Source organism: Lissotriton vulgaris, chromosome 8 (genome assembly GCF_964263255.1).
Source record: "Lissotriton vulgaris chromosome 8, aLisVul1.2, whole genome shotgun sequence".
In the NCBI taxonomy this organism is placed as follows: Eukaryota; Metazoa; Chordata; class Amphibia; order Caudata; family Salamandridae; genus Lissotriton; species Lissotriton vulgaris.
In genome coordinates, this window is record NC_141696.1 from 34893668 (window position 1) to 34918844 (window position 25177).

The window sequence follows — 25177 nt, forward strand, 5'->3', positions numbered from 1 at the left end:
TATTTTCACATTCCCACTCTTTTTCCTGCGCACCCTTACAAAATGACCTATAATTCCACAATAGGAACATATTGACTTACTCGCTGGATATTTATCTCTAGCTACATGACCCTTATTTCCACATCTAAATTAGAATCTTAAAACAGCTTTGCTGCTTGTCCAAACCTGAAATGTCACTACGTCAAGCTATGCCTTAGCTCTCTAATCTTTCCCATCCTGCTTCTACCTCCTATTCTCCTTTTTGGAAGAGGACTCAGAAACATTGCATACAGAAACCAGCTCAGCAGACTCAGAACTTGTATGGAAGCTTGAGCACATCTTCTAGACATTTCTGCTTTTTTTGACAATCACAATGATTTCCTTCAACAATGCATCCCCACACACTTTTAACTATTTTTGTATGCTAGAGATATTTGTGTGCATAATAATCTAATCCTGGATAAGTTATTCCTGTACGGACCCACAGTTACAAAAAACAGAAAACTTCTTAAGGACAGACTCATAATCCTGCACTGTTTCCAAATTCCTTTCTTTTAGAACTGATTGCATATGTCAATAGCAGCACATACAGCTGGTTGGTAATAACAATTTAAATATTCCAAGGCATGTTGAATCACATCAACATTTACCTCTGGTCCTGGTTTCTTTTCTATTTGCTCATACATTTGTAAAACCTTGGGACCTAAACTTTGCAGTATAATTTTATTTTTCCTTGTAGGTGAAAAGTCATCAAACCCTTCCTCTTCTTGAGCTGTAATGTAGTTAGGGAAATACTCCTTCATTTGCGGTTCACCAAGATAAGGAAGTCAGAGTAGTAGAGTAGGAGGAGAAAACATTTGGGCAAGCATAAAAGAAATGTGTACTTCACTAACACACATAGAAAGAACAATATTGAGTGAGTAAAATTCAGGAAGTCAAATTAAAGTTCACTCTTTGCACACTAAGGGGCCGATTAGGATCGTGGACGGACTTGGGTCCGTCCACGACTCCTGAGGAGAAGGGAACGTCCGCAGGGGCTGCGGCGTTACCTCCGAGCAGATTAGGATGTGACCGCATGGGTGGCGGTCACATCCTCTATCTTTAACATTGCGGCGGGAGCAGCTTCAAGCTGTACCCGCCGCAAGGTTAAAAAAAAAATGCATCCCATTTGCATGCACAAAGCGGCAGGCACCGGGCGGTGCCTGCTGCTGTGTGCAACCAAATGCAGGGGGGAACCATAGGTCCCCCTCATGTGCACCCTCTACCCCCTTCACCCAGGGGGCCTGAAATGGGCCCCCGAAGGGCAAGTCCGTATGCTTTTCCACGGCGGAAAAGCCGCCGCGGAAAAGCATATCTTTACCACCATCCTAATATGGCTGGCGGTGTTTGATAGACACCGCTAGCCATGTTAGAGCTTTTCCGCCGCGACCGCGGTGAAAAAGCTGCGGACGGAATTCCAGACCCACCAGCCATCCTAATATGGCGGTGGGTCTTTGGAGGCTCCGCAGCGGTTTTTCCGCATCCTCCGGGCCGTCGGTGGCTTCGGCTGGCCTGGAGGATGCGGAAAAACCGCAATCATAATCGGCCCCTATCTTAGGGCACCACAGCACCAGAAAATAGGAAAAACTCAAGGCGTGCTTCATCAGGTGTACTCATTCCTGTGGACACAAAGAATAAGAATAACATCAATCACATCCAATACAGAGTGCGCATCACTGCAGACACTCAGAAATTACAGCACCATGAGGGCAAAAGCGCCCAGCACCTGCTCAATAGGTGCACTTACTAAATGCGTAACAATACTAAGCTCTGCATGTTTAATAAGGTGTATGCATCACCGTAGATTGCAGAGATCAAGGCACAATGTTTGTTGGTTCCTGAGGCGGAAGCCGGGAACGTAATTACTGTGCTTTAATTTCAAAAATTGTAAAAATCGTAATAGTTTCGTTTTTTACTCACTTGTGTTCCTTTTGCACTGAATTGCTCTTTTAAAATTCCCCTTGGTGCATACACTGCCTGTATTGCTAATTTCGCCCCCCCGGCAGCCGACTAGGTGCTGCCTCGGAGCATTCCCTTTGGACACCTTCTTGCGTGAGTAGAGGGCAAGCTGACTAGTTGCTCGGCCCTCCCACCCTTACCAGCATAAGATGCTCACCTTTCCTCGGACGCGCAGCGGACGAGCGCAGCGGGCGTGCCGGCGGTGCGCTGAAGGTTCGCCAAAGGCGAGCCCGTCTGCGCTCGTCCGTGACCGGTCGCGGCCAGGGGCCAGAACCCATGCCCACAGTGATATGAGGGGGCCAGAAAGACTGTGCTACACTAGAGCACAACTGGTGAAACTGCGCCCCGGGATTGAAGAGGAATGTAAGCACAGGATGCACGTGGGGTGGTATTGCAATGATACACAAAAGGGAGTTACCATGCACTTTGGATTCTATAAAAATCATGAATAGCGAGGCGGGGTTCTTAACCATAAAAATCTCCACGAAAAATACGATTACTGGTTTTTTGATATACCGACCCCCGGGTGCGACCGCACAGTTTGCTGATAGCTTGACAGAGATTGCCACCCAGCCTGCATTAGGCTACAGCAAGTTCTTAATCCTGGGGGATTTAAATCTTCACCTTGAGGATACAATCCTTAGGGAGGCACAGGAGGTTGTGATGGCAATGAAACCCCTAATGCTGGAACTTCAGTCAGTTACGCACCAATGTGGACACCTGCTGGACCCCATTTTCTCAAATTGGGAGGGAGTGGAGTCTCGCCCCCCATTAGGGTACGTTGGTCGGACCACTGTCTTATTCCGTTTAGGCTGAATCTAGGCCCAGTAGAACGGGAGGAGTCGAAATTCCCGCACCCTAAACGTAGGAATTGGAAAAAAGTTAATCAAGAAGCTTATAAACTGGCACTGCTTAAGGAGGCACCACCTTTGAGTGACACCCTGAGCGGGGCTTGGAGGGTCCATGAAGAATGGATGGCGAAGGCCTTAGATATGGTTGCGCCTTGGGCAACCAAGGCATGGGCCAGGAAGACTAAAACTGTGCCGTGGTTTAATAAAGAGCTAGGGGCGGCCAAAGCGGCGTGCAAACGTCTTGAACGTAGTTGGCGTAAAAACTACAACTTAGAGTGCAAACAGCAATATAAAGATAGTCTGAAAAAATACCATAGACTCATAAAAATAGCAAAAGGTGCATTCCTGAAGGAGAGGCTAGAATCTGCGGATAATTCATCCACGGAACTGTTTACTATATACAAAGAGCTTACGGCTCCAACTAGGATAACAGCCCAAGACATCTTTTCCGAAGAAATCTGCGAATCAATTGCGGACTACTTCGTGACTAAAGTAGAGAAAATATACGCCTCCTTTCCGGCTGAGACTGATCGGCTTACTAATCATTCTAACAACAGAACGACACCTGTCAAAGAAATTTATTTAAAGTGCTTTACAGTACCTTCCAGACAGGATATGCTGAGACTAGTGAACAGTATTCAATCAGGCTCCCCTAGTGATGCAGATCCACCCAAGCGTTTTAAGAACCAGCTTGAGGTGGAAATAGACCATATTAGCAACATGGTCGCTCTCTCATTCAAGGAATGCCACGTGTTAGATGAATGGAAGAAGGCTCAGGTGATACCCCTGAAAAAGAAACCTAACCTCCACATCTCTCAGCTTGCGAATCTTCACCCTATTTCTCTTCTCCCGTTCTGTATGAAAATAGTGGAAAGTTGCCAACACTCAGCTCATGGAGTTCTTGGAAGAGGGCCAGCATCTTCACCCGTCTCAGTCTGGGTTTAGGGCTAGATACTCAACCGAGACAGCCCTTCTCTTCTCTACAGAGAGGCTTAGACAAATAGTAGATGAGCGACAGACGGCAGCGTTGGTACTATTAGATCTGAGTGCGCCGTTTGACACTGTATCTCATACCACGCTGCTGACCCGCCTTACAGAAATAGGAGTGGAAGGACCGGCCCATGAATGGATACAATCCTTTTTAGAAGATAGAAGCTTCCAAGTTCACTGTCGTCCATTTAAATCTTTCCCTAGATGGTTAAGGCATGGCGTTCCTCAGGGCTCGAGTCTGAGCCCGACCCTATTTAACATATACATGGAACCCCTGGCTAGAATTGTGGCACCGTACGGAGTGTTATTATTATTACAGATAAGACAGGAGTATAACCCATAGACCAAGTCAGGACTGGGTAGGTAAGGTGCAATTAGAATACAATGTCCTGAAAGGTAAAAGTCAATAGCCACTAAGGAAAAGTGCGCCTATTAGTCAGGATGTTGGGTCAAAAACAGCCTGACTAATAGGCGCACTTTTCCTTAGTGGCTTTAGACCTGAACCAAAATTAACTGTGCCCACTGTGATATCACAATGTCACATGCGCCGTTCTAGCCACCCACTGTAAATAGTTTGCACTTTATGCACAGTGCGCCGACTACGCTGTTTTCTCTCACTTGCGTCGCCACCTGCACTATTTATTCACGTTTGCTGCACCAAGTCCCATGTGGTTGTCAATACATTCTATGCAGTGCTGTTTCTAACTGTGTATAACCGACCTTGAAATGATTGTTACCACATAAAGCTGAATAAGTACCTTTTGACAAAAAAATGAGTTATCTCCTTCTTGCCCACCCAAGTAATGCTATATGCATGCTATGAACAATTGTCTATTGACTTTTACCTTTCAGGACATTGTATTCTAATTGCACCGTACGGAGTGGACATCGTGACGTACACAGATGATGCGCAATTGATGATCACCCTAGCCCAAGGCCAGAATGAGACAGCAGTGAACTTTTCCTCCTGCCTCAAGGAGGTATCTGAGTGAATGAATGACAATTGTCTACGCCTTAATGGTGATAAAACCGAGTTACTGCTGATTGGAAGAGCTCCCACAATCTGGTCATCAGCCTGGTGGCCATCTGAGTTGGGGCCCACACCCTCCCCCTCAGAAATGGTGAAACACCTTGGTGTCTTCTTGGACTCCAGCCTATCCTATGGACAGCACATTGGAAGGCTATTGGGCAAATGCTATGGAGTCCTTAAAACCATACGTAAAGTACTCGACTATTTGCCCATTGACACCAGGAAATCTGTCATACATGCACTAGTCACCCCCCACCTGGATTATTGAAACTCCCTGTTTATTGGCCTGAGTAAGAAAGGGTTACAGCAGCTGCAATGCGTTCAAAACTCTGCTGCCAGATTGGTCCTAAAATTGTCCAGAAGAGCCTCAGGGAAACAGGCTCTTAAGACCCTCCATTGGCTACCCATGCAGGAACGTATCCTATTCAAATCACTGTGTATTACACATCGTGTAGCCCAGGGAAAAGGGCCAAGCTATCTTCAAAAGCTTCTTACGATCCATCGCCCAAAACGCAATTTGAGATCATCTGGGAGCATGCTGTTTCAGGTTCCTCGCATCTTCCAAGCACGAATGGGAGGTCGCTCAATCGGATACTTAGCTTGTAAGAGATGGAATGAGCTCCCTATCGAACTCCGTATGGAACCATCAGAAGCAAGATTCCGACTTAAATTGAAAACATACCTATGCCCTCAAACCTAAGCCCAGTACTTTTACCTCTCCCCCCCTTGTGGTACCAAGTGCAGAAGGTCTGGCTTGCTGGACGGTTTTTCTCCATAGCGCGGGGACACACTGTTGTAGTGTAATCATGCGCTCTACAAATGGTTTTATTATTATTATTTTCAACACTTGCTTAATTAGGTATGTATAACAAATATTAATAATAGTAGCAAGCACCACATGTCTAATAAGATGTGCATTTCACTGTAGACACACAGTACTGCTTATGCATTCTAAATTGAGGCATCACAGCCAATTCAAAATGGATGAGATGTAATATTGCTAAAGTGATTTCCTTCCCAAATTAAAATGTCAGACATTGTTGTAGTGCATCACAAATCACAGGTATCCCTGCACATTCCCCTTCTCCATGGGACTCGCACACACAGCTCGTGCTGATCCAACTCCAAACCATGTGGTTCACACCTCCAAAACACTCCAATATCAGAAAAAAACTCCCTTCACACCCAGTACGGAATTGTCTCCATTCATTACAGCCAATCTATACTGCCTGCACTACTTGTTCTCACACTCACTACTTGTTCTCACACTCATCAACGTCCTAGTGGAACAGAGATCCTGCAGTCTTTCACTTGAGTCCCACTGGTTCCATCTACCTGATAGAGGTGCAAGCAATCACCTTCTCCTTGTTGCTGATCCAACAGCAATCTGAGACTAATAATTTTTCACAGACAAGGCCCAATTTCATTACCCAACAAGTCCCTTAACGCTGGGTTAATTAATTACTAAACACATACCAAAGTTACCAAAATCCAATTTGTATCTTTATTTCTAATATACCAATTAAGGCGATGCGATCTCTATATCGTTGACAGGGTTTGGCAAACTAATACTTGGTTCTAAAATACTCATAAACTAGTAAAACACCCCTAATAAAGACAGACTCATTTGTATATTTATAATGTTGATATAAATAATGTGAAATAAATGCTCATCAATACTCAACATATAGTACAAATCAAAGATCATCACAGAATAACAATATCAAAGAAATAATGATAAAAAAACACATCTCATCAGACAGTGTATACAGGAGTGGAAAGGCAAAGAGACAAAAGGGTCAAATACAAATACATTTGCAAATGATTACGCAAATTCAGTTTTCTGTCTATACTAACCCAGTTGAAATAGGAAAACTACTCCCTGGCCATGAGAGCAGTAAGTCCCCTCAAGAAGAGTTGAAGAGGCAGAGACTAAGTCAGGAATCAGCAGACAGGAACAGCCAGCCCAAGAATAGGAGAAAGCAAACAAGGCCTCTCCTCACGCAGGTAGGAGAGCAAGCCTCCATCTAACTTAACCCCTCCTACCAGGCACCTCAGTTTTACCCTAAAACCCAGATATCCAAACCACATTTGTGTCAGAACAGAACATTTCTCTACAACTGATTGGTTGAGGAAGGGGTGTACTGTCACACCACACTTGGCATGCCCATCTCACTCAATGTCTTATTGTTTATTTATTCAATATATCTACTTCCACCCCAAGAAATACGAATATCAAGCTAAGTTCATAGTATTCATTTCCTTCATTCCAGGTCATGTAGCAAATTCAGTTTGTCCATCCGTGCCACATTCAGAGGCAATGTTCTTTTACTCAATCAAAAAACAGTTTCTTCCAGCAAAGTCTTGGCAGGCACACAGGACCCATGAAGGACACTCGTCTTCAGTTTTCCCCATTTTCGTTCAATATATTTTCTGAATTATATTTTTCATTTCATTAACCCCAAAGGATCCCAGCAGAGTATGAAAACCTTGCTTCTACGAGAAAAAAAAACACAGGGATTATTAATCACTTATAATGCTTTCCATTGATACAGTGGTAATTTCATGGTAATTTCTCAATGCAAAACCTCATCTACCTCTATTTTACCACTGAAAAGGTGTTGGGCCCTTGACACAATATATTACCTTCAGGAGACTTTACATAAACATGAAAAATCAAAATACAATTATTATTTACGCCAATGAAGAGAGTTGGTGAGTATTTTAAAGGATTTTATTTTCTAGTTAAAAATTAAGTTTTTTTTTCTGACCCTTTATTCATTAGTCAAATATCGATCAGGTTACAGAATTTGGGAATTTGAAAAAATAACATGAATACAGAACATATTACAGTCTGCATATAAAGCATCATATGTAGAAAAGAAAATGTGGCGCAAAATGTCTCTTAAAGAGTTTCTAAAAAAGAGTAAATCTTGCAAGGCAATTAATAATTTGCAAAAATCTCCCATAAAGAGAAATAAATGCATAAGACAAATAAACGTTTCTAAAAAAAATTAATTAGTCAAAGCAGGAGTAAGAGAGCCTGCCCTCAACAAGTTCACAGAGGAATGTGATCTGCCTTGCCAAAAATATGATGTGCAAGGACTCTTTGAAAAAATATGAGCAAGAAACCTCTCTCTATCTCTCCTCGGACGCAATCTCCCAGGCTGCACCGGCGACGATCACGTACCTAGCCCATATAATATCTGGTCTAATCTGCTCCCTCTCAACAGCTAACACCCCCCTTAAGCCTAACACGCCTCCAAAGAGGTAATTATTTATACTCTAATTCTTGGCAGACTACACTAATAATGTACCAGCAACATTCCGTCCATGATCTTGTGTGTTTTGCTGTTCTCACCCTATGTGGGAAGGGAATGCCCAGACGTAGGTCCCATGCTCACTAGGCCACTGGAGTCAAGCTATCCTGGCTGAAGACGGCTGATAGCCAGAAACCCGTCCTAGGATGCTTGATTCTGGTCCAGGAAAGACATGGCTTGGCAGTTCGGGCTGGACTGTTCAAATGAGGCACAGGGTCAAGACTGATTTGCATATGACCATGTCTGAACTGGGGTGGTTTGGTGAGCAAAATAACAATGGATTAAACCCAGATCTGTGACTGGGGGTGAATGTTTTGCCATTGTGCAACATTCCGTCAATCATCTTGTGTGTTTTGCTGTTCACCCTATGTGGGAAGGGAATGCCCAGACGTGGGTCCAGTGCTCACTAGGCCACTGGAGTCAAGCTATCCTGGCTGAAGATGGCTGATAGCCAGAAACCCATCCTAGGATGCTTGATTCCGGTCCAGGAAAGACATGGCTTGGCAGTTCGGGCTGGACTGTTCCCATGAGGCACAGGGTCAAGACTGATTTGCATATGGCCATGTCTGAACTGGGGTGGCTTGGTGAGCAAAATAACGATATATTAATCCCAGATCTGTGACTGGGGGTGAATGTTATGCCATTGTGCAACATTCTGTTCATCATCTTGTGTGTTTTGCTGTTCACCCTATGTGGGAAGGGAATGCCCAGACGTGGGTCCCGTGCTCACTAGGCCACTGGAGTCAAGCTAACCTGGCTGAAGACGGCTGATAGCCAGAAACCGGTCCTAGGATGCTTGATTCCGGTCCAGGAAAGACATGGCTTGGCAGTTCGGGCTGGACTGTTCCCATGAGGCACAGGGTCAAGACTGATTTGCATATGGCCATGTCTGAACTGGGGTAGCTTGGTGAGCAAAATAACGATGGATTAAACCCAGATCTGTGACTGGGGGTGAATGTTTTGCCATTGTGCAACATTCCGTCCATCATCTTGTGTGTTTTGCTGTTCACCCTATGTGGGAAGGGAATGCCCAGATGTGGTACCCGTGCTCACTAGGACACTGGAGTCAAGCTATCCTGGCTGAAGACGGCTGATAGCCAGAAACCGGTCCTAGGATGCTTGATTCCGGTCCAGGAAAGACATGGCTTGGCAGTTTGGGCTGGACTGTTCCCATGAGGCACAGGGTCAAGACTGATTTGCATATGGCCATGTCTGAACTGGGGTTGCTTGGTGAGCAATATAACGATGGGTTAAACCCAGATCTGTGACTGGGGGTGAATGTTTTGCCATTGTGCAACATTCCGTCCATCATCTTCTGTGTTTTGCTGGTCAGCACAGATGACCAGAGGGTCTCACCATCCTGTTCTCATTGGAAATTCCAAACCATTCCGGTTTTAACAAAAAAAATCATTACTGATTAATACAATTATATGTTTTTAGCAACATTTACTAGGAAAAATATTTCAGTCTATTTCCTCCTTCCTGTCACATCGCACACAGAACGAGCCCATTCCACAAACACTGATACATTTGCAAGATACCAAGAATGTACAGTTCATGGTAGCGTTGACTCCTTTGGCTCTTTACTTGAGGCACTTGGTAGTCCTGAGCATGCATTTTTCAGCATGATTCTCAGCCATACTGGATTCTTAGGCAGCCATTTAATCTTAGGCCCAACAACAAAAACAAACACAAAAGAGTATTATTTTTATGTAAATAAACCCATTATGTTTTCCCACCCCATACTAGTACCCTGTATAAATGATTACCTAGCAAAAGCTTTTAGTTTAAAGCAGCTCTTCTATTATTTGTGCACAACATGAAAATAAATGTGCAATCTACAACATAGCATAAAACATGTACTAGTATAAATTTTTAAAGCGCACACAGTTAATACATACTCATAGCAACATGCTCTAATATTTTAGATAGAAAAAAAAGAGTTTTGCCCCGTGTGTAGTGTTTGTGCATGTTTAATTAACATACATTATAAGATGTGTTACATACATGTCTAAATATGCAACAAAGCCTCTTAAGACACGAACAGGGGTGTCGATTTCAAGAAAAAGAGCTGGGAAGAGAGAACACATTCCATGGTTATATTCTAAGCTAAAAAGGCCACTGAAATCACAAGTTTTCTACTACACTGCAAAAACACATGTTAATTCAGCACAAGCATTTCAGACTGACAAGGCCTCGCACCAAAATGTGCATGTCAATTTAAATGCAGTCTGTCTGAAGCACAAAATAAAGCAATGCCTGATTCCAGATGAAATCTAAGCTACATCACCATTACGCACCCACCCAATGCTGCATTTATCCATGCGCAACTCGAGGTAATATTTTCCTAGCAAATGTTAATAAAGATCACAAAAAGCATAATTATTCTTTCATTTTTATTTGTCAAGAAGCATTTGCAGCCTACTTCAGTGCTTTTAGTACGCGCTTGCTAAGGAGCATTTTCCCTTGTGTTAGGCTCTTTTCCGTATTAGTTTTCACAGCACACACTGTTAATTAATGTTACTGAAGGTTCAATTTGAGCAGGTTCTATTTAGCAAAATCCCTGCTCCATCATTGCCAAATTGTAAGAACGTACACTGGACTAGATCAAGAAAAAAGAAAAGCAGTACATTCAACTCCTCAACATCTCCTAACTGTAGTTCCCTGGTTCAATTTCCCCCAACATTCCAGAACATAGTTACTTGCATGACAACCAGTAACCCAGATACCACAGTGCCTCCCTTTATAGCAGAGAGATCCCCATAAGGCAGGCAGGGATCTCTCGATCTGCTCGGATGGCGGAAGCCATGGTTTTACACCTAATCGGGCTGAGGGTCCGTCAGCAGGGACAACATTACCCTGTAAGTGAATCCTTCCCATGTTTAGCTATATCAAAGCATTACTTCTTGAACATTCAAATACATTTCTACGTCTGTTTTTCTCCCCAGTAAGCTACTTACATAAATAGATTGCTTTAGGCAATAAACCATCTTTCTTTTGTATTAAGTTTTTTTTATTTAAATCTATATTAAAGGCACAAAGGGGTACCCTTCATTTTTATATACACCAAAGAGTGTTTCTATCATCATAAAAAACATAGTAGAGTACAAGGATATGTACCTTTTGACTTTCTTCCTGTTTAATATCATAGAGGCTGTCTTGCTGAGTGAATTTGCCACAATGCCATTATAATGCGAACTGGGTAGAGAGTTTAGTCACAACACACATTTGCTTCATTGCCTTGGTAGGTACAAGTGAATGTTTATTTTCAATCACCTCCTGTAACCAACTAAAATGTAGACTTTGTTAGTCATGTGTCTAAGTCAGTTTTTTTATTAGTTTGCTAATAGACTTGGAAGGGGGCCTGACAAGGATTCTCTCAGTGCAAATCTTCCACTTCAAGGGTTTGTCTAAAGGGGTAACCAAAAATCTAAATCCCTGCCTCATATGATAATCTGTGCAATATCATTTGAACAAAATACCTCTTTCCAGGCTGCAACACAGTGTGATAACAGCCCACTCTTAAACGTCTTCTGGATTTAACAAATGCTTTACACACAATAAATATGTCAGCTCTACTGCCTTTGTCATAACTTTTCTCATTAAACTGACCCAGCCCATAGCTTTGATCATTATCCTGTCACCATAACAAATCCGGTCTCTGCCGCGAATGAGCATAAGATTTTCCACAAGTCAAAAAGTGCAATGCAAGCACTCTTGTTCTGTGGAAGCACAGGTCTACCCAGGTCTACCCATTCAAATGTTGTATTCAAGGGAAGCAACATGGGGGAGCAGGATTAGCCCCACCCCCATGTCAGAAATACATATGAAGTTTCTTTTTCTGTTGATTACATAAGGTCCGCGGCAGCAAGCTTTCAAGCCAGACGTAACTAGGTGCAACTGGGGATTTTAGGAATCAACCCCCAAATCTGGCTACAGCTAGGTATTTAGATATATAGAGGCACAGCTTCAAAGCCAGGTCCTCCCTGGACCGGAAACAAGCATCTTGGGACCGGTTTCAGGGTATTACCCTTCATCAGCCAGGCTAGCTTGAATCCAGTTGCACAGTGACCAAGGGACCCACATCTGGGTATACTCATCCCAGTTAGGGCGAAAAGTGCTACGCAAACAAATGATGGAAAGGAATGCTGAATGAATCAAACATTCACCTCCAGTCAAGAGATCTGGGATAAATCCATTGTTCTTTTGCTCACCGTGCCACCCCAGTTTAGATACAGCCAAATGCAAATCAGTCTTGACCCTGTGCCTTTTTATCTGAGTGTGCTATCCTTATAAGTCATATTAGAAAACTCCCTGTGCATCAGGAGCATTTCTCTTTTTTATGAAGAGAGATTCCACCTCTTTATTTCTAAAAATAAAACAAAAATTCATGGACCTCCATGGCAGTAAGGCCCAGCAGGCATTATGGTATTATCAAAAGTGCACCTGGCTAATTGATTGGATTATCTTTACAGAAAACGCCCATACAAGTGTTGGGAATCCTTAAATCTGTCAGACCAGTTGCCACAGGTTAGCAGTCCCTAAGAATGTCTATGAGGCCTAACGTCACTGTGCGTGCCATATGAAATAATGGGATGCACTCTAACTGGCTCAACACCCTACTACAGTTCTCCAGGCATGGTGCTCTTAATCACCCTTTATAATGATGTCCAGGTAATTACTCCCTGGCAGGGCTGCCTATTGGTCAGTCTGTCTCTTTGTCAGTGCATATATATCTGCTAATGTGTCTATCTATCTATCTATCTATGTATCTATCTATCGATCTATCTATCTATCCATCTATCTAGTGTGTTTTATCTGTTCATTGATAAAAGTTAAGATAATAAATGTGGATATGGAAATAGGATATTCTGGGTGTGCGTGTGTAATGATGCAGACAGCATTATTTTAACTTCTACAGATTCTTCACTATATGAAAAATCAACCTTTTGAAACAGCTAGTGGGGAGAAATTGTTCTTTGATGCCAACGGAGATGCTCCTGCTACCTATCTAATTCTAAATGTTCAGATATCCCCAGATGATGAATTCCAGCTCATTAAGGTGGGTAAGCTGGACCCCAAAGCATCAGAAGGCAACAATGTCCATGTCAGCATGGACGCCATCCGCTGGAATGATGGATCGTCAAAGGTGAGAGTAAAGTACAAGAGTGGAACATCAGTATGTGATACCCTCAATATCTTAAACTGGTTTTATGAGCAGTGGAAGTCTTATTGGATGTGATATGTGATCCTTAATCAATAAATGTGTGTTGGAAAGTAGATTATTAGTTAGGGTGGATGATAGTCCCTCACAGGTTATATTGGCACTATTCTTGATGGGTCCAGTAAAGGTTTCAGGAAATCAAACCTAGGCTCAACATGTAGTAGCTATGGCACAGAGCACACAGGCTGAACTTAAGAAAATGTGTAAAGCATTTAAAAGTACAAAAACAGTTAAAATGTCAAATATACAATTCAATAAAATTCTATCTTCAATTCATAAAAATAGAGAATATTTTAATGAACAAAATGAGACCAAAAACCCAGGAACCAGCGATTTGAATTATTTATGTTTGATTTAAGTTTTAGAGTGAAAAACCACAAAGCACCAGCCACTGGCCACTGCCACCGCGAAGTTAAAAGTTAAGGATCCTATCAAATCACCCAATCCAATGATCGCTTCCACACTTATTCAATATTCTAACCCCATGCTACAAAGGCAGCTATAAAATTTACATCTTTGTTTATTGCAAACGTCAATTGACGTCATGGACGGTGTACGAAAGAAGGACAGTGTTGGAGACTTGCAAGAAGGAAGCGTGGGACATAATTGACATTTGCAATAAACAAAGATTGATACTAGAAGAAGGATGGGCGCACGACATGGAATTTAAAGACATATGATTATCATGATATTGGAAGATGTTTGCAATAAACAAAGATTGATACTAGAAGAAGGATGGGCACACATCATGGAATTTAAAGACATATGATTATCATGATATTGGAAGCCCTGATGATGTCCGCATAGGACGAAAAGCGTTGGCTGGATAAATTGGATTATGTACCTTTGTGTTAAAAAATTGGATTGAATAAAAAATTTGGAATCGGCTTTCAAATTAAACAAGGCTCATTTGGGAATTTCTTGATTGGATACACAGAGAATGGACAATATATGAGCGCACTGCTTGGAACGCTATCATTATTTGGATGAATCACAAGCTCCTTTTCGATAGATTGTAGTTCAGTTCAGTTCATAAGCTTTATTCGATTATTCAATAAACAATCATAAAAGCATACAGAATTTTAAAAATGTCACATTAAAAAATATTACAAGGTATAGAATTACAATATATTACAAAGATTGGAACAACTCGAAGAGGCAAAAACCATGGGCCAAGCAACTGATTATACAGAAGGCAATGTTAAAATTCCAGGCTTTTTCTAGTGGACACTGATTTTAAAATAAAGGTTGCAATAAAAAAGCAGATATCCGGGGTATCGAGTGCAAAGAATAATCTCAGGGCATTAGCAGTTGTAAACACAGAGTATTTCTTAAAAAGGGGTTTGAGATAACAAATACAAAGGTGCATATACAGTGGACAAATTAGCATAAAGTGCAACGTGCTCTGTTTGGAGGTACCATCACACAGGCAAGGAGTTGAAGTATAGGTTTTCATCCGTGGGAAAGCCACCAGGTTATGAACAGTGCCTAATCTCAGTCTAGTGAGGACAAACTGATGTGACTGTTTGGTAATAGCTTTTAAATACTTAGGCATGCCACAACCTTCATCCTTGTTGGTTGAATAAAAACATGAGTTGTAAAATGGCTACATTGAACTCTACGCCTATTGGATTTGTTCCCCAGAAAAACACTTTTAACCTCCTGTTTAGATATATTGATGGCACATAGGGGGTCACTGAGAACATCCAAATCAAAGATTTCCTTATAGGACGTTAAAACATATTTAACCAGGGAATCTGGTGGACTTTTTCCAAGCGAAGACAGTCTTGAATTATTCGCCTGGTAAATCCAGTTTCGTACTTAGCCCAGATTGACCTCCATACCATAAGTGGTCTCAGTCCTGTTAGGTCAGTCAAGTATTCCAACCCCACCTCTTTGTGAATCAGTTCGGTGGATGCCGAGGGGGGGAGACAGAGGAGTCTCTTAAGGAATAAGTTCTCTGCTACTTGCAGATCCCCTTGGTTGCAATGGCCCCACACTCCTGAGCCATAGAGGGCAATTGAAGCACATCTGTGCCGGTAGACGTTCAACATATCAGCGACGACTGCCCAGTTTTGAAGCAAAACAAAATACTCCTGAGGACCCCTTACCCATCTTGGCCCTGACATTAAATAACTCCGGTGCCCACGTCCCACTACTACTAAAAGTTATACCAAGATAACAAAATTTGTCCACTACCTTGATTCAATGTTCCTTGAACTGGAATGATTTAAGTTGATTCACCTTTTTCACACAGACCATAATAAAAGTTTTAGAATTATTGATTTTTAGTTTCCTCCCCTGAATAAAATCATAAAAGTGGTTCATAAGTTTTTGAAGACCTATTGGGGTTCTCAAAAGTAAGACAGTATCGTCTGCATAAAGCAGTACCGGTACTGATTGGCCTTCGACTTGAGGGGCGTCAGCTTGGACCCTCTTCAGGTCGGACTCCATAGAATTTATAAAAAGGGAGAAAAGTAGCGGGGCCAAGACACAGCCTTGCCTGATGCCAGATTTAATCCTGATCTTCTTGGTGCATTCCCCCGCTTGTCCAAAGCGGATCTGAGCTGACAACTTGTTGTAGAGTCTAGCCAGGAAGTAAATTATTGCTGCCGGGGCACCCATTTCGAGTAGGGTGGACCGTAAGAGAATGTGATCCACCAGATCAAAGGCACTTGAGAGGTCTGCAAAGCAAAGAAATAATGAGCCCTGTTTAGCTTTGGTGTATTTCCCTATGATAAGATCTAAATTAATACACTGCTCAATAGTTCCGAGACCCTTCCGGAAACCAAATTGGGAGTCTGCAAGGATATTATTGGCTTCCGCCCAATCCTCCAGTCGTAACAGTAGGACCCTGCTCATAATTTTTAATGAGGAGTCCAGAAGGGAGAGAGGGCGGTAGTTCTTGGCCTCTCCTCTATCCCCCTTCTTATAAATCGGCAAGATTATGGATTCACTCCAGGTAGAGGGAGTACTATCGGTAACGGAAGCATTAAACACCTGGGTCAGGAGAGGGCTCCATAGTGCCAGATCAGTTTTATAAAGGTCGACCGGAACTCCGTCCGGTCCTGTGGCCTTCCCCCCCTTGCTGTTACGGATGGCATTATCCACTTTTTGTAGTGTGATCCCCAGGGGTTGTTTAAATTCTATAATATCAGCGCTAAGACTAGCCTGATCCTGCCTGGCCGGATCAAAAATACCTGTAAAATATTGGACCCAGCTATCCTCACGAACCTGGGCAGTTAAAACTGGGAATTCCTCCTTTTGGAGGAATGGGCTGTTGACAGTACTCCAAAATAACTTACTGTCACGCAGCTCCGCCGCTTTGGTTAGGTTGTCCCAGGCTTGCTCCCTAAGTTCCTGTTTTCTGCGGGTCAACTGGTGTTTATAGGTCGCCCTAAGAAGTGTAACTGCGTCCCTATCTCTGTGGTGTCTTGACAAAGCCCTCTTTAGTTCTTGTAATGAATTTGTACAAGCACTGTCGAACCAACCTAAAGCAGCCCTCTTGGATATACCTTTAGTGATTGTGAGGGACCTTTTAATTATATCGCCGAGTTTCTCAAATCGGTGATAATGCACCAGGGGGCAGCATCATTGTCAAGACAGCGGAGTAGCACTTCGGAACCTGCTCCCACTATTTTCCGCAGAAGTTTATCAGAATTATCCCCACACCATTAAATCCGAATACCATTTTGCCTACAAGGGGTGATCTCATCAACAATCCTGCGCTTATGACTGGACATGGTCCCCCAGATGGAGGTCGACATAGTAATGGCATTGTGATCACTAATACCAAAATCAACAATGATAGGTACCGGACAGAGTGGGGCAATATGTACTGATAACAACAAATGATCAATGACGGAGGCTGAATTCCTCCCAACAAAAGTTGGTGCAATATTACCCTCTTTATCCGCAGCAGGTTGGTGGATTAGCAAGTCAATATTTAACATAAGAGTATTAATGGAGTCGCGGTAAGGTGTGTGGATAAAATGGGCCCGGTTCTCCCCCGTTATCCCCGTCAAACCCACATACATTAGTAAATGAATAGGGACAAGTCTGGATATTGAAATCCCCTCCCCAGATGATATCATAGAGCTGATGGGTATCTCTACAAATGTTCTTAACAGCTGTCTCGAGATCATCTACAACACAAGTACTCGTGGAATCAAACATATTCTTGTAGTGATTAATTAACAAGGTATCACGACCCCCTCTTTGTTCCAACCTTAGAATTTGTGAGTGGGATCCTACAGTAGAATGTGATTTCACACGTACAGGGAAGTTCACAGACAGTAAAATTATTAGCCCACCTTTTGCCCTACCCATATTGGACACTTGTGCTAGATTGTTATAGGACACAAAGCCGTCAAAATGGATATCTGTCACAGACCAGGTCTCCTGTAAACAAAGGACGTCAAACTGGGAGAGGGATTCCCTCCAACCCAGAGACAATAGCTTCTGGCGCCAACCAGCAATGTTCCAGCTCACAATTTTTAAACTGGGAGACAAGGGGCAGACTCTACGTTCTCAAGGACACTAGGGGGCACTGAGGTTGGTAGCTTCTCCTCTGGGATATCCAAAGAGACTAATGGATGGTGGATTTCCGCTAAGTCTGTTTCCAAGGATAGCTCCAGGGATTTAATAGTGGTAGGAGAAGGTACCTTCATAGGGACTACACCCATAGTCAAGCATTTTACAGGGGACTTTTCAGTAGTTTCAACCTCTCCAGCCAGTATACCATTACCGGTGTCGGGAAGGGAAGATCTTGAGTCATGGGCTGGGGGTAGTCAGTCAACTCCGTCTAGACCATCTAGACAATTGAACCGATTAAAATCACAAAAGGGAGCATACGGGGGCATCATAGCCGGTCTTAAATCATATCTTCTTTGTCTACCCCTCCGCTCAACCCTGGTCCAGTCATCTCTATCTCTACCATGGTTCATATAATTAGGTGGAAAGAAAAAGGACACTGGGAGCGTCTGGATGGTGGAGTCAAAGGATCTATTAAAACCCGCACAAATATGCGAGACGGTTCGAGGGTCTCTAAAACTGACCGTTATACAGTCCCCATTTATGGTCTTAACAGTTTTACCCAACCAAGGCACCCTTCTAACTATGATGATTTCGATGTGGAGGTGGGCCGGGAGAGGTCTATTCCAATTAAGCCACCTAACAACTTTACTTTTTAGGGAATTAAAGGTTTCGGCTTCTCCGGCTTCCAGAGTAGGAGCTCCTGCTAAGACTACCATAAAATGATTAGCTTCCGGTGGAAGGTCTGGCAAATGTGGTCTGGGGGCTCTAGGTTCTTTGGCTGGGGAACCTGTTTGACCATTGACCGTTAACCCATTTGCATTAGCATTAGTTGGTAGCGGCCCAGATGTTTGCTGCGGGGGTACATTAATAACCTGGGTGGGGTTAGAGCAGGTTAGATTTAGGGCCTCTTTAACTAGTGGAGGACCAGGGATAGAAAGGGTAATTGGCAGGGAACTCGGATTACTGGGCTTGTTGGAATTAGCCAATATGGCAGCTGTGGCTTTCTCTATATTTGACAGTCTGAGTTCTATTTGCTCCATTTTGGCCTCTAGGGGGAATAGGATCGATTTGAATAGGGCACCCAAACTATCAATTGATACCTCATTGCTAGGTAGGGATTGGGTTGATCTAATTGGGGGGGGTGGTGTCATGCTGTAACTTCGCTGATTTAGACTTTCTACCGGCTTTCTTATTGTAAGACCTCTTGCGTTTAGAGGTAGCCCCTTCTTTAACCCCCTGTGACAGAGTGTTATTAATAGTATCATCAAGTTCAGAGGAAATGGATACCTTATTATCAAGGACTAAATCAATTTCGGGAAGTATTTCATTAACCAAAATGTCCAAGTCCAATGATGCCTGTTTGTTAACCTCAGATATGGGAGCTTGGCCAGCCACATCGCTGATAACGGTATCGATGGGTCTTTCAGGGGTTTTAGCATTAGCTATTGTTCCCAGGGAGGATCTCTTGATAGCCGACAGTTCCTTGGACAGGCGTTTTTCAAGGACATTAATTTCAGTGTCTATGATTGATTGTATTGGCTCTAATGAGAAATGATTCCATACCTCCGACTGTAGAACCTCCTGTTAGCGAGGTCTTACTCCTTGTTTCACGTCCAGCCATGTGCAGCCGAAGATGCTGGCAGGGGTTTGGACAAATGCAAGCGGGGGGCCCGGTCCGGTCAAAACCGGTCACGAACGGGCACAAACGGGCCCACCCTTGGCCTGGGCTTCGACCCGAGCGCGTACCGCGTGCGCGCATAGGGAGGGGCTAAAATAGGCGGAGGACGGGGGCGGGAAGAGGACCAGCTGCGGCTAATGACCCGCCACGCTGATGGCTGGTCCTCGCAGTCCCGCAAGCCTCCTAGTCCTAGGTGCCTTCTCCCGGTCCCGTGCTCACTTCTTCTCCAGGCACTTGCACGAACCAGCGGGCGAGCGGCACCCGCGAAGCGGGGACCGCGAGAGGTGGAGTGGGGGCAAACACGAAAAATCTCCAAGTTCCATTCACTCCCCCAGCCGACTCCTTCCGATAACAGATTGTAGTTATTGTTGGTGGCCCAGTGGTGGTGGGACCACATAAAGTAGAGCGTGATCAGAACTTTGAGAATAAGTATCCCAGTATAGACACCTGTGCACACTTTGCTTGCCACCCTCACTGCCAGCTTGTGTATTATTGGTCTTTATCCGTGTCTCTTGTCCCAGCGTTTCTTCCTGCCTATCTATCCCAAGCCCAGCTTTCCTGTGCAGCTGCACCACTCAACTTCCTCCCCACTGTTCTGAGTGCTTTTTCCTACTTTTCCCTTGTTTTTCACTGCTTCTCCTTCCTTTTTCCTCATTTGCCTGTTTTACTGAGTGCTTTCTCCGGCTTTTGCCTCATTTTTCCCGCTTTCTCCTTCTTCTCCCCCATTTTCCTGAGTGCTTTCTCCTGTTTTTCCAATGTTTTTCACTGCTTCTCTTTGTTTTTATGCTCATTTTCTGCTCCTGCCCATTTTCCCACCTTCTACCTATCCCCGTCTACCACCTCCCAGGGGCCCTCCCTCCGCTAAGGTCGTACTTAATCGAGGCTGCACTGCGACCCTATTGCGAAAGTCCCAGGCCCAACTCTCATGTGAGGCCGCACAGCTGTGCTTCCCCTCTAGTTTTCTAAGTGCCTTCTCTTGCTTTGGGAGCATTTTTTTGACTGCTTTCTCCTTCTTTTGCCCCTGTTCTACTAAGTGCTTTTGCTAAATTATTTACTGCTTTCTTCTTCCTTCCCTCCATTTTTCTGAATGTTTTCTCCTTCTTTTGCCTTGTGTTTTACTGCTTTCTCCTTCCCCCTCTTTCTTCTGAGTGCTTTCTCCTGCTTCTGCCTCATTTTCACTGCTTTCTCCATGAAGCAGCTAGCAACTCTAGCACCTTGAGACCCTCTCAGGTGATTTGCTGTGCTTTATAAATCTTAATTGATTGAGTGTTTAAGTCTCCCTGTGCTTTTATTCATTTCCACATTCCTGTGTATGTGTGTACCTCTCCCATGACTAGTCTTTTGGCATGATTACAACTGGTATAGTGTTTTCTGACCCCTACATAAACAGATGTGTGCTCCCGGCTTGAGCATACGATATTGGGGTATTTACTGCATCCATTATTCACCAGGTGTGTTAAATATCTCACTCTATTCAAATTTAGCAAGTCAAACTTGCCTGAACCTAAAAGAGGAAAATTGTATGGTAGTTACCATGTCATGTGGATTTTAGTGGAGAAGCCTCAAAATCCATGTTATCCCCAGGAATTCATAATAGGTGCTATGACTTGCACTCAATAAATAACCTGCCCCAATGTACTGGTATTTATCTCAGATGATTAAAAGAACCTGGATTCTGACAAAGTCACAATTAGGCCTTCTTCTTCTGTTTCTTTTTCCTGGGGCTGTGTCTCCCTGTGATAATGTTTGTGTTAGGATCTCATACTATACAAGTTGTTGTCCTCTCCTTCTGCCGTCCAGGTAAGTGTCTCAGTGCCCCACTGTGTCTTCTTATCTGTGTATACATGTCCACGTCCGCAGTCACAGTGTTTATGTCTCTATCTCAGTGTCTGCATGTTAATGCCACAGTGTCCTTATCTCCCTATGCAAGTCAAAATTCCCCTAACATTAAGACTTAATATAGTGCTATAAGGTCTTGGAGCTGGGATACCGTACAGTAGTTGCATCTCCTAATCTCTGGGTTCCTCCCATAGGCCAACTTCTATGCGTTTCATATCTTGAGTATGGTCTGCTCTACTCTGGTTTTCCGCTTTGCACATATTTCGACAGTATGACATTTTTAGAGAAATTAAAAGAGACTTTCTTTTTTTAAGTGGGCATTTCCCCGAACAGTGTGGGTCTCTTAAACTTAGGACATTCACAGAATCTTACAGAGCCTTTAGATCTTTACCAAGGCCTTGCTTCGGAATCCTAGTGAGGAGCACCTATTTGTCGCAGCCTTCGATTTGGGTAACAATGAACATCAAAGACCTGTTAAGGCCAGAGACCATGTGGGGGTGAAGGTGCTAGAGGCCTTTTATGTAGAGTTCCGTTGGTAGACTTTGCATCAGACCACCATGCATGACAGTATGACTGCCCAAGTGGGGTTCACCTGGTCAACCGAAAGGCTTGAGGGTGGTTGTTTTGTAGCATAAAGTAAGTCATAAATCTTTAGAACTCTAACTTCATATCCCGCTCTCCCTGGGGAAACCACTGATCCTATTTAAAACATCTTCAATGTCCTGAACAAAAGAAGTTACACATCTAACATATCTAAACTTGTCAATGGAAATAAGAACAAGCATTGGCATAGCCAATAGGTCTCGTTTTTGGGACGTTATAAGTGATAGCCAGAGCTCTTGGCTTTGCAATGTCTTTAAGCTATGTTGTGGAGCAGTGTGGCTGCTGTGTAGAATGTTGAATAGTTAAATTAAAGTGTTATAAGCATTTTTGTTAACGTATATATAACCAAGAATACATTATGTACAACTGAACGGCCCTATTAGAAAAAGAATTAGCATAAAAAATGTCTTCTCGTTTTTTTGTCCTTGTAATGCTGACAATTACTTCCTGTCTGTTCTAATGGCATAAACAATGGGATAGTGGAGGTTGGGAAATAGTGCCTGAATTACAACTCGCACAGGGGACGGACAATAGGGGAGAATCAACAGATGCCAGATTCAGAGGGAAGACTGAAGAGGTGCTGAGGTGATGCTCAGGTGATGCTGTATGATACTCAGGTGGTGCTGAGTAAAGCTGAGGTGTGTACTGGTGTGGAGGTGATTCTCAGGTGATGCTGTATGTTACTTAAGTGGTGCTGAGGGTTGTTAAGGTGGTGGTGTGCTAGTGCAGAGGTGATGCTGAATGACACTTGAGTGGTAGTGATTGATGCTGTGGTGTTGAGTCATGCTGAGGTGGTAGTACAGCAATGATCCTCAGGCGTTGCAGAGTTGGTGCTCAAGTGGTGCTGAGTCATGCTGAGTTGGTACTGTGCTGAGGTGATGCAGCGTGAATGCTTAGATGGTGCTTCACTGATGCTGAAGTGGTGCTGCATTGGTGCTATATTGCTGCGGAGGTGGGGCTATGCTGGGGTGGTGCACTGATGCAGAGGTGGGGCTGTGTTGATGCAGAGATGGTGATGTGCTGATGTTGAGGTGGTACTGCACTGGTGCTGAAGTGTTGCTGTGCTTGCGCTTAGATGGAGCTGCACTACCGGTGGTGCACTGATGAGGATGTGGTGCTGTGCTGATGCTGAGATGGTGCTGTGCTCACACTGTGGTGGTACTCGGGTGGTGCTGAGTCATGCTGAGGTGTTGATGTTGCACTGGTGCTCAGGTGGTGCTGAGCTGGTGCTTAGGTGATGCTGAGTGATGCCAAGTTGGTGCTGTGCTGAGGTGGTGCTATGCTGATGCTGATATGGTGCTGCACTGATGCTGAGGTGATGCTGCGTTGATGCTTAAGTGGTTCTGTGTTGGTGTTGAATTGCTCCTGAGTTTGGGTTGAGCTAGTACACATGTTGGGCTGAGGTGGGGCTGTGGTAGGGTGGTGCACTGTTGCAGAGGTGGTGCTGTGCTGATGATGTGGTGCTGCACTGGTGCTCAGGTGGTGCTGTGCTGTTGCTCAGTTGGTGCTGCTATGGTGGTTTTGGTGCACTGATGCGGAGGTGGTGCTGTGCTTATGCTGAGATGGTGCTGTGCTGATGCAGAGGTGGGGCTGAGGTGGTGCTGTGCCGATGCTGAGGTTGTGATGCACTGATGTGCTGGTGCTGAGGTGGTGATGCACTGGTGCAGAGTGATATGGAGGAGATGCTGAGGTGGTGGTGTGCTTGTTCAGCGGTGGCACTCAGATGGTGCTGAGTAATACTTAGGTGGTGCTTAGATGATGGTGAGTGATGCTTTGGTGGTGCTCAGGTGGTGCTGAGTGATACCGAGGTGATGCTTAGATGATGGTGAGTGATGCTTTGGTGTTGCTCAGGTGCTGCTTAGTGATACTGGGGTGATGCTGAGATGATCGTGAGTGATGCTTTGGTGGTGCTCAGGTGATGCTGAGGTGATACTGTACTGGTGCTGCATTGGAACAGTGTCCAGGAAAGTGTGTCTGTAAGAGTGGATGCACTGCATGATGGACAGACGGATGGATGAGTGGTTGGGTAGATTGATAGAAGGAAGAATGAAAATCGCATGTGAATAACTGAATGATGTTTGTGTGAATGTGTACATGGATGGGTAGATGAGTGAATGGCAGAGTCTGTCTAGAAGGGTGGATGCATGCATGCATGACCAGACGAATGCCCTGGATGATGTAAAACGTTATTTTAATGGATAGATGTACATATGTAAAATTGATGCATGGATGAATAGATGGTAGAATGAGTGAAAGTAGATGGCTAGGTGCTCTAGTCAGTGCTTATTCTATTTTTTTTTAAAATAGGTGCTTTGGCCAACGTCACAACATTGCTTAATAGCTACTGGTGAGTTTATCTGCTTCAGGTGTGGGGGTTCTTTGCCCAGAAGGTCACCTATTAGAATGACACGGGGGCTTGGATCCGGACTCATATTCAGGCTGTAGACTGAGACAGGTAGCAGCACTGCGGGCAGGCTGTGGGCCTTTGCTGGCAGCACAACAAGGTAGGCGAGACCACACGTTTCTTGAAGTGCAAAGCTAGCGGTGTACAGTGTGAGTGCAGCTGAGCTGATCAGAAAAGTTTCAGTTTGAATTGGTGGTGGGCATAAAGCACAGGAAGCAGAGGCACCCAAGGCACTTTGGCTAGGGGCTGGGCAGGGGTAGCAGTGTGGTAAGAAGTGAAAAGAACCCTGGCCCCCCAAAGTAAGGGGTGAGGATGCCCACTGGCAACCACCAGCAGAAATTAAGTAATGGCACTGGCAACCACCAGCACAAATGCAGTACTGGTACCGGCAACCACCAGGACAAATGCAGTACTGGTAATGGCAACCACCAGCTCAAATGCAGTACTGGTACCGACAACCTCCAGCACAAATGCAGTACTGGTACCAACAACCACCAGCACAAATGTAGTACTGGTACCAACAACCACCAGCACAAATGCAGTACTGGCAACCACCAGAACAAATGCAGTATGCCGCAGGTCACTGAGCTAGCAGATGATAATTGATCTCCCATTTGCACTCTCTGCGTCCGGACGGTTAAGAAGGATTTAAGCCATTTAAATGCTTGCCCTTTTATTCCCAGTTTCGATACGCGGTTCAGCAAGATGGCATGGCTGACCGTGTC

At 44.1% G+C, this 25177-nt stretch overlaps 1 protein-coding gene across 1 annotated transcript in view; it reads left to right on the top strand.

The window, feature by feature from the left end:
* The window catches only part of LOC147693323 (vomeronasal type-2 receptor 26-like), a 114036-nt gene that overhangs the window by 32212 nt on the left and 56647 nt on the right, over positions 1–25177 (top strand). The window contains exon 3 of the mRNA XM_086935929.1: positions 13090–13317. Within this exon, the coding sequence (XP_086792055.1) occupies positions 13090–13317 (228 nt within the window). The remainder of the gene's footprint in view (positions 1–13089; positions 13318–25177) is intronic.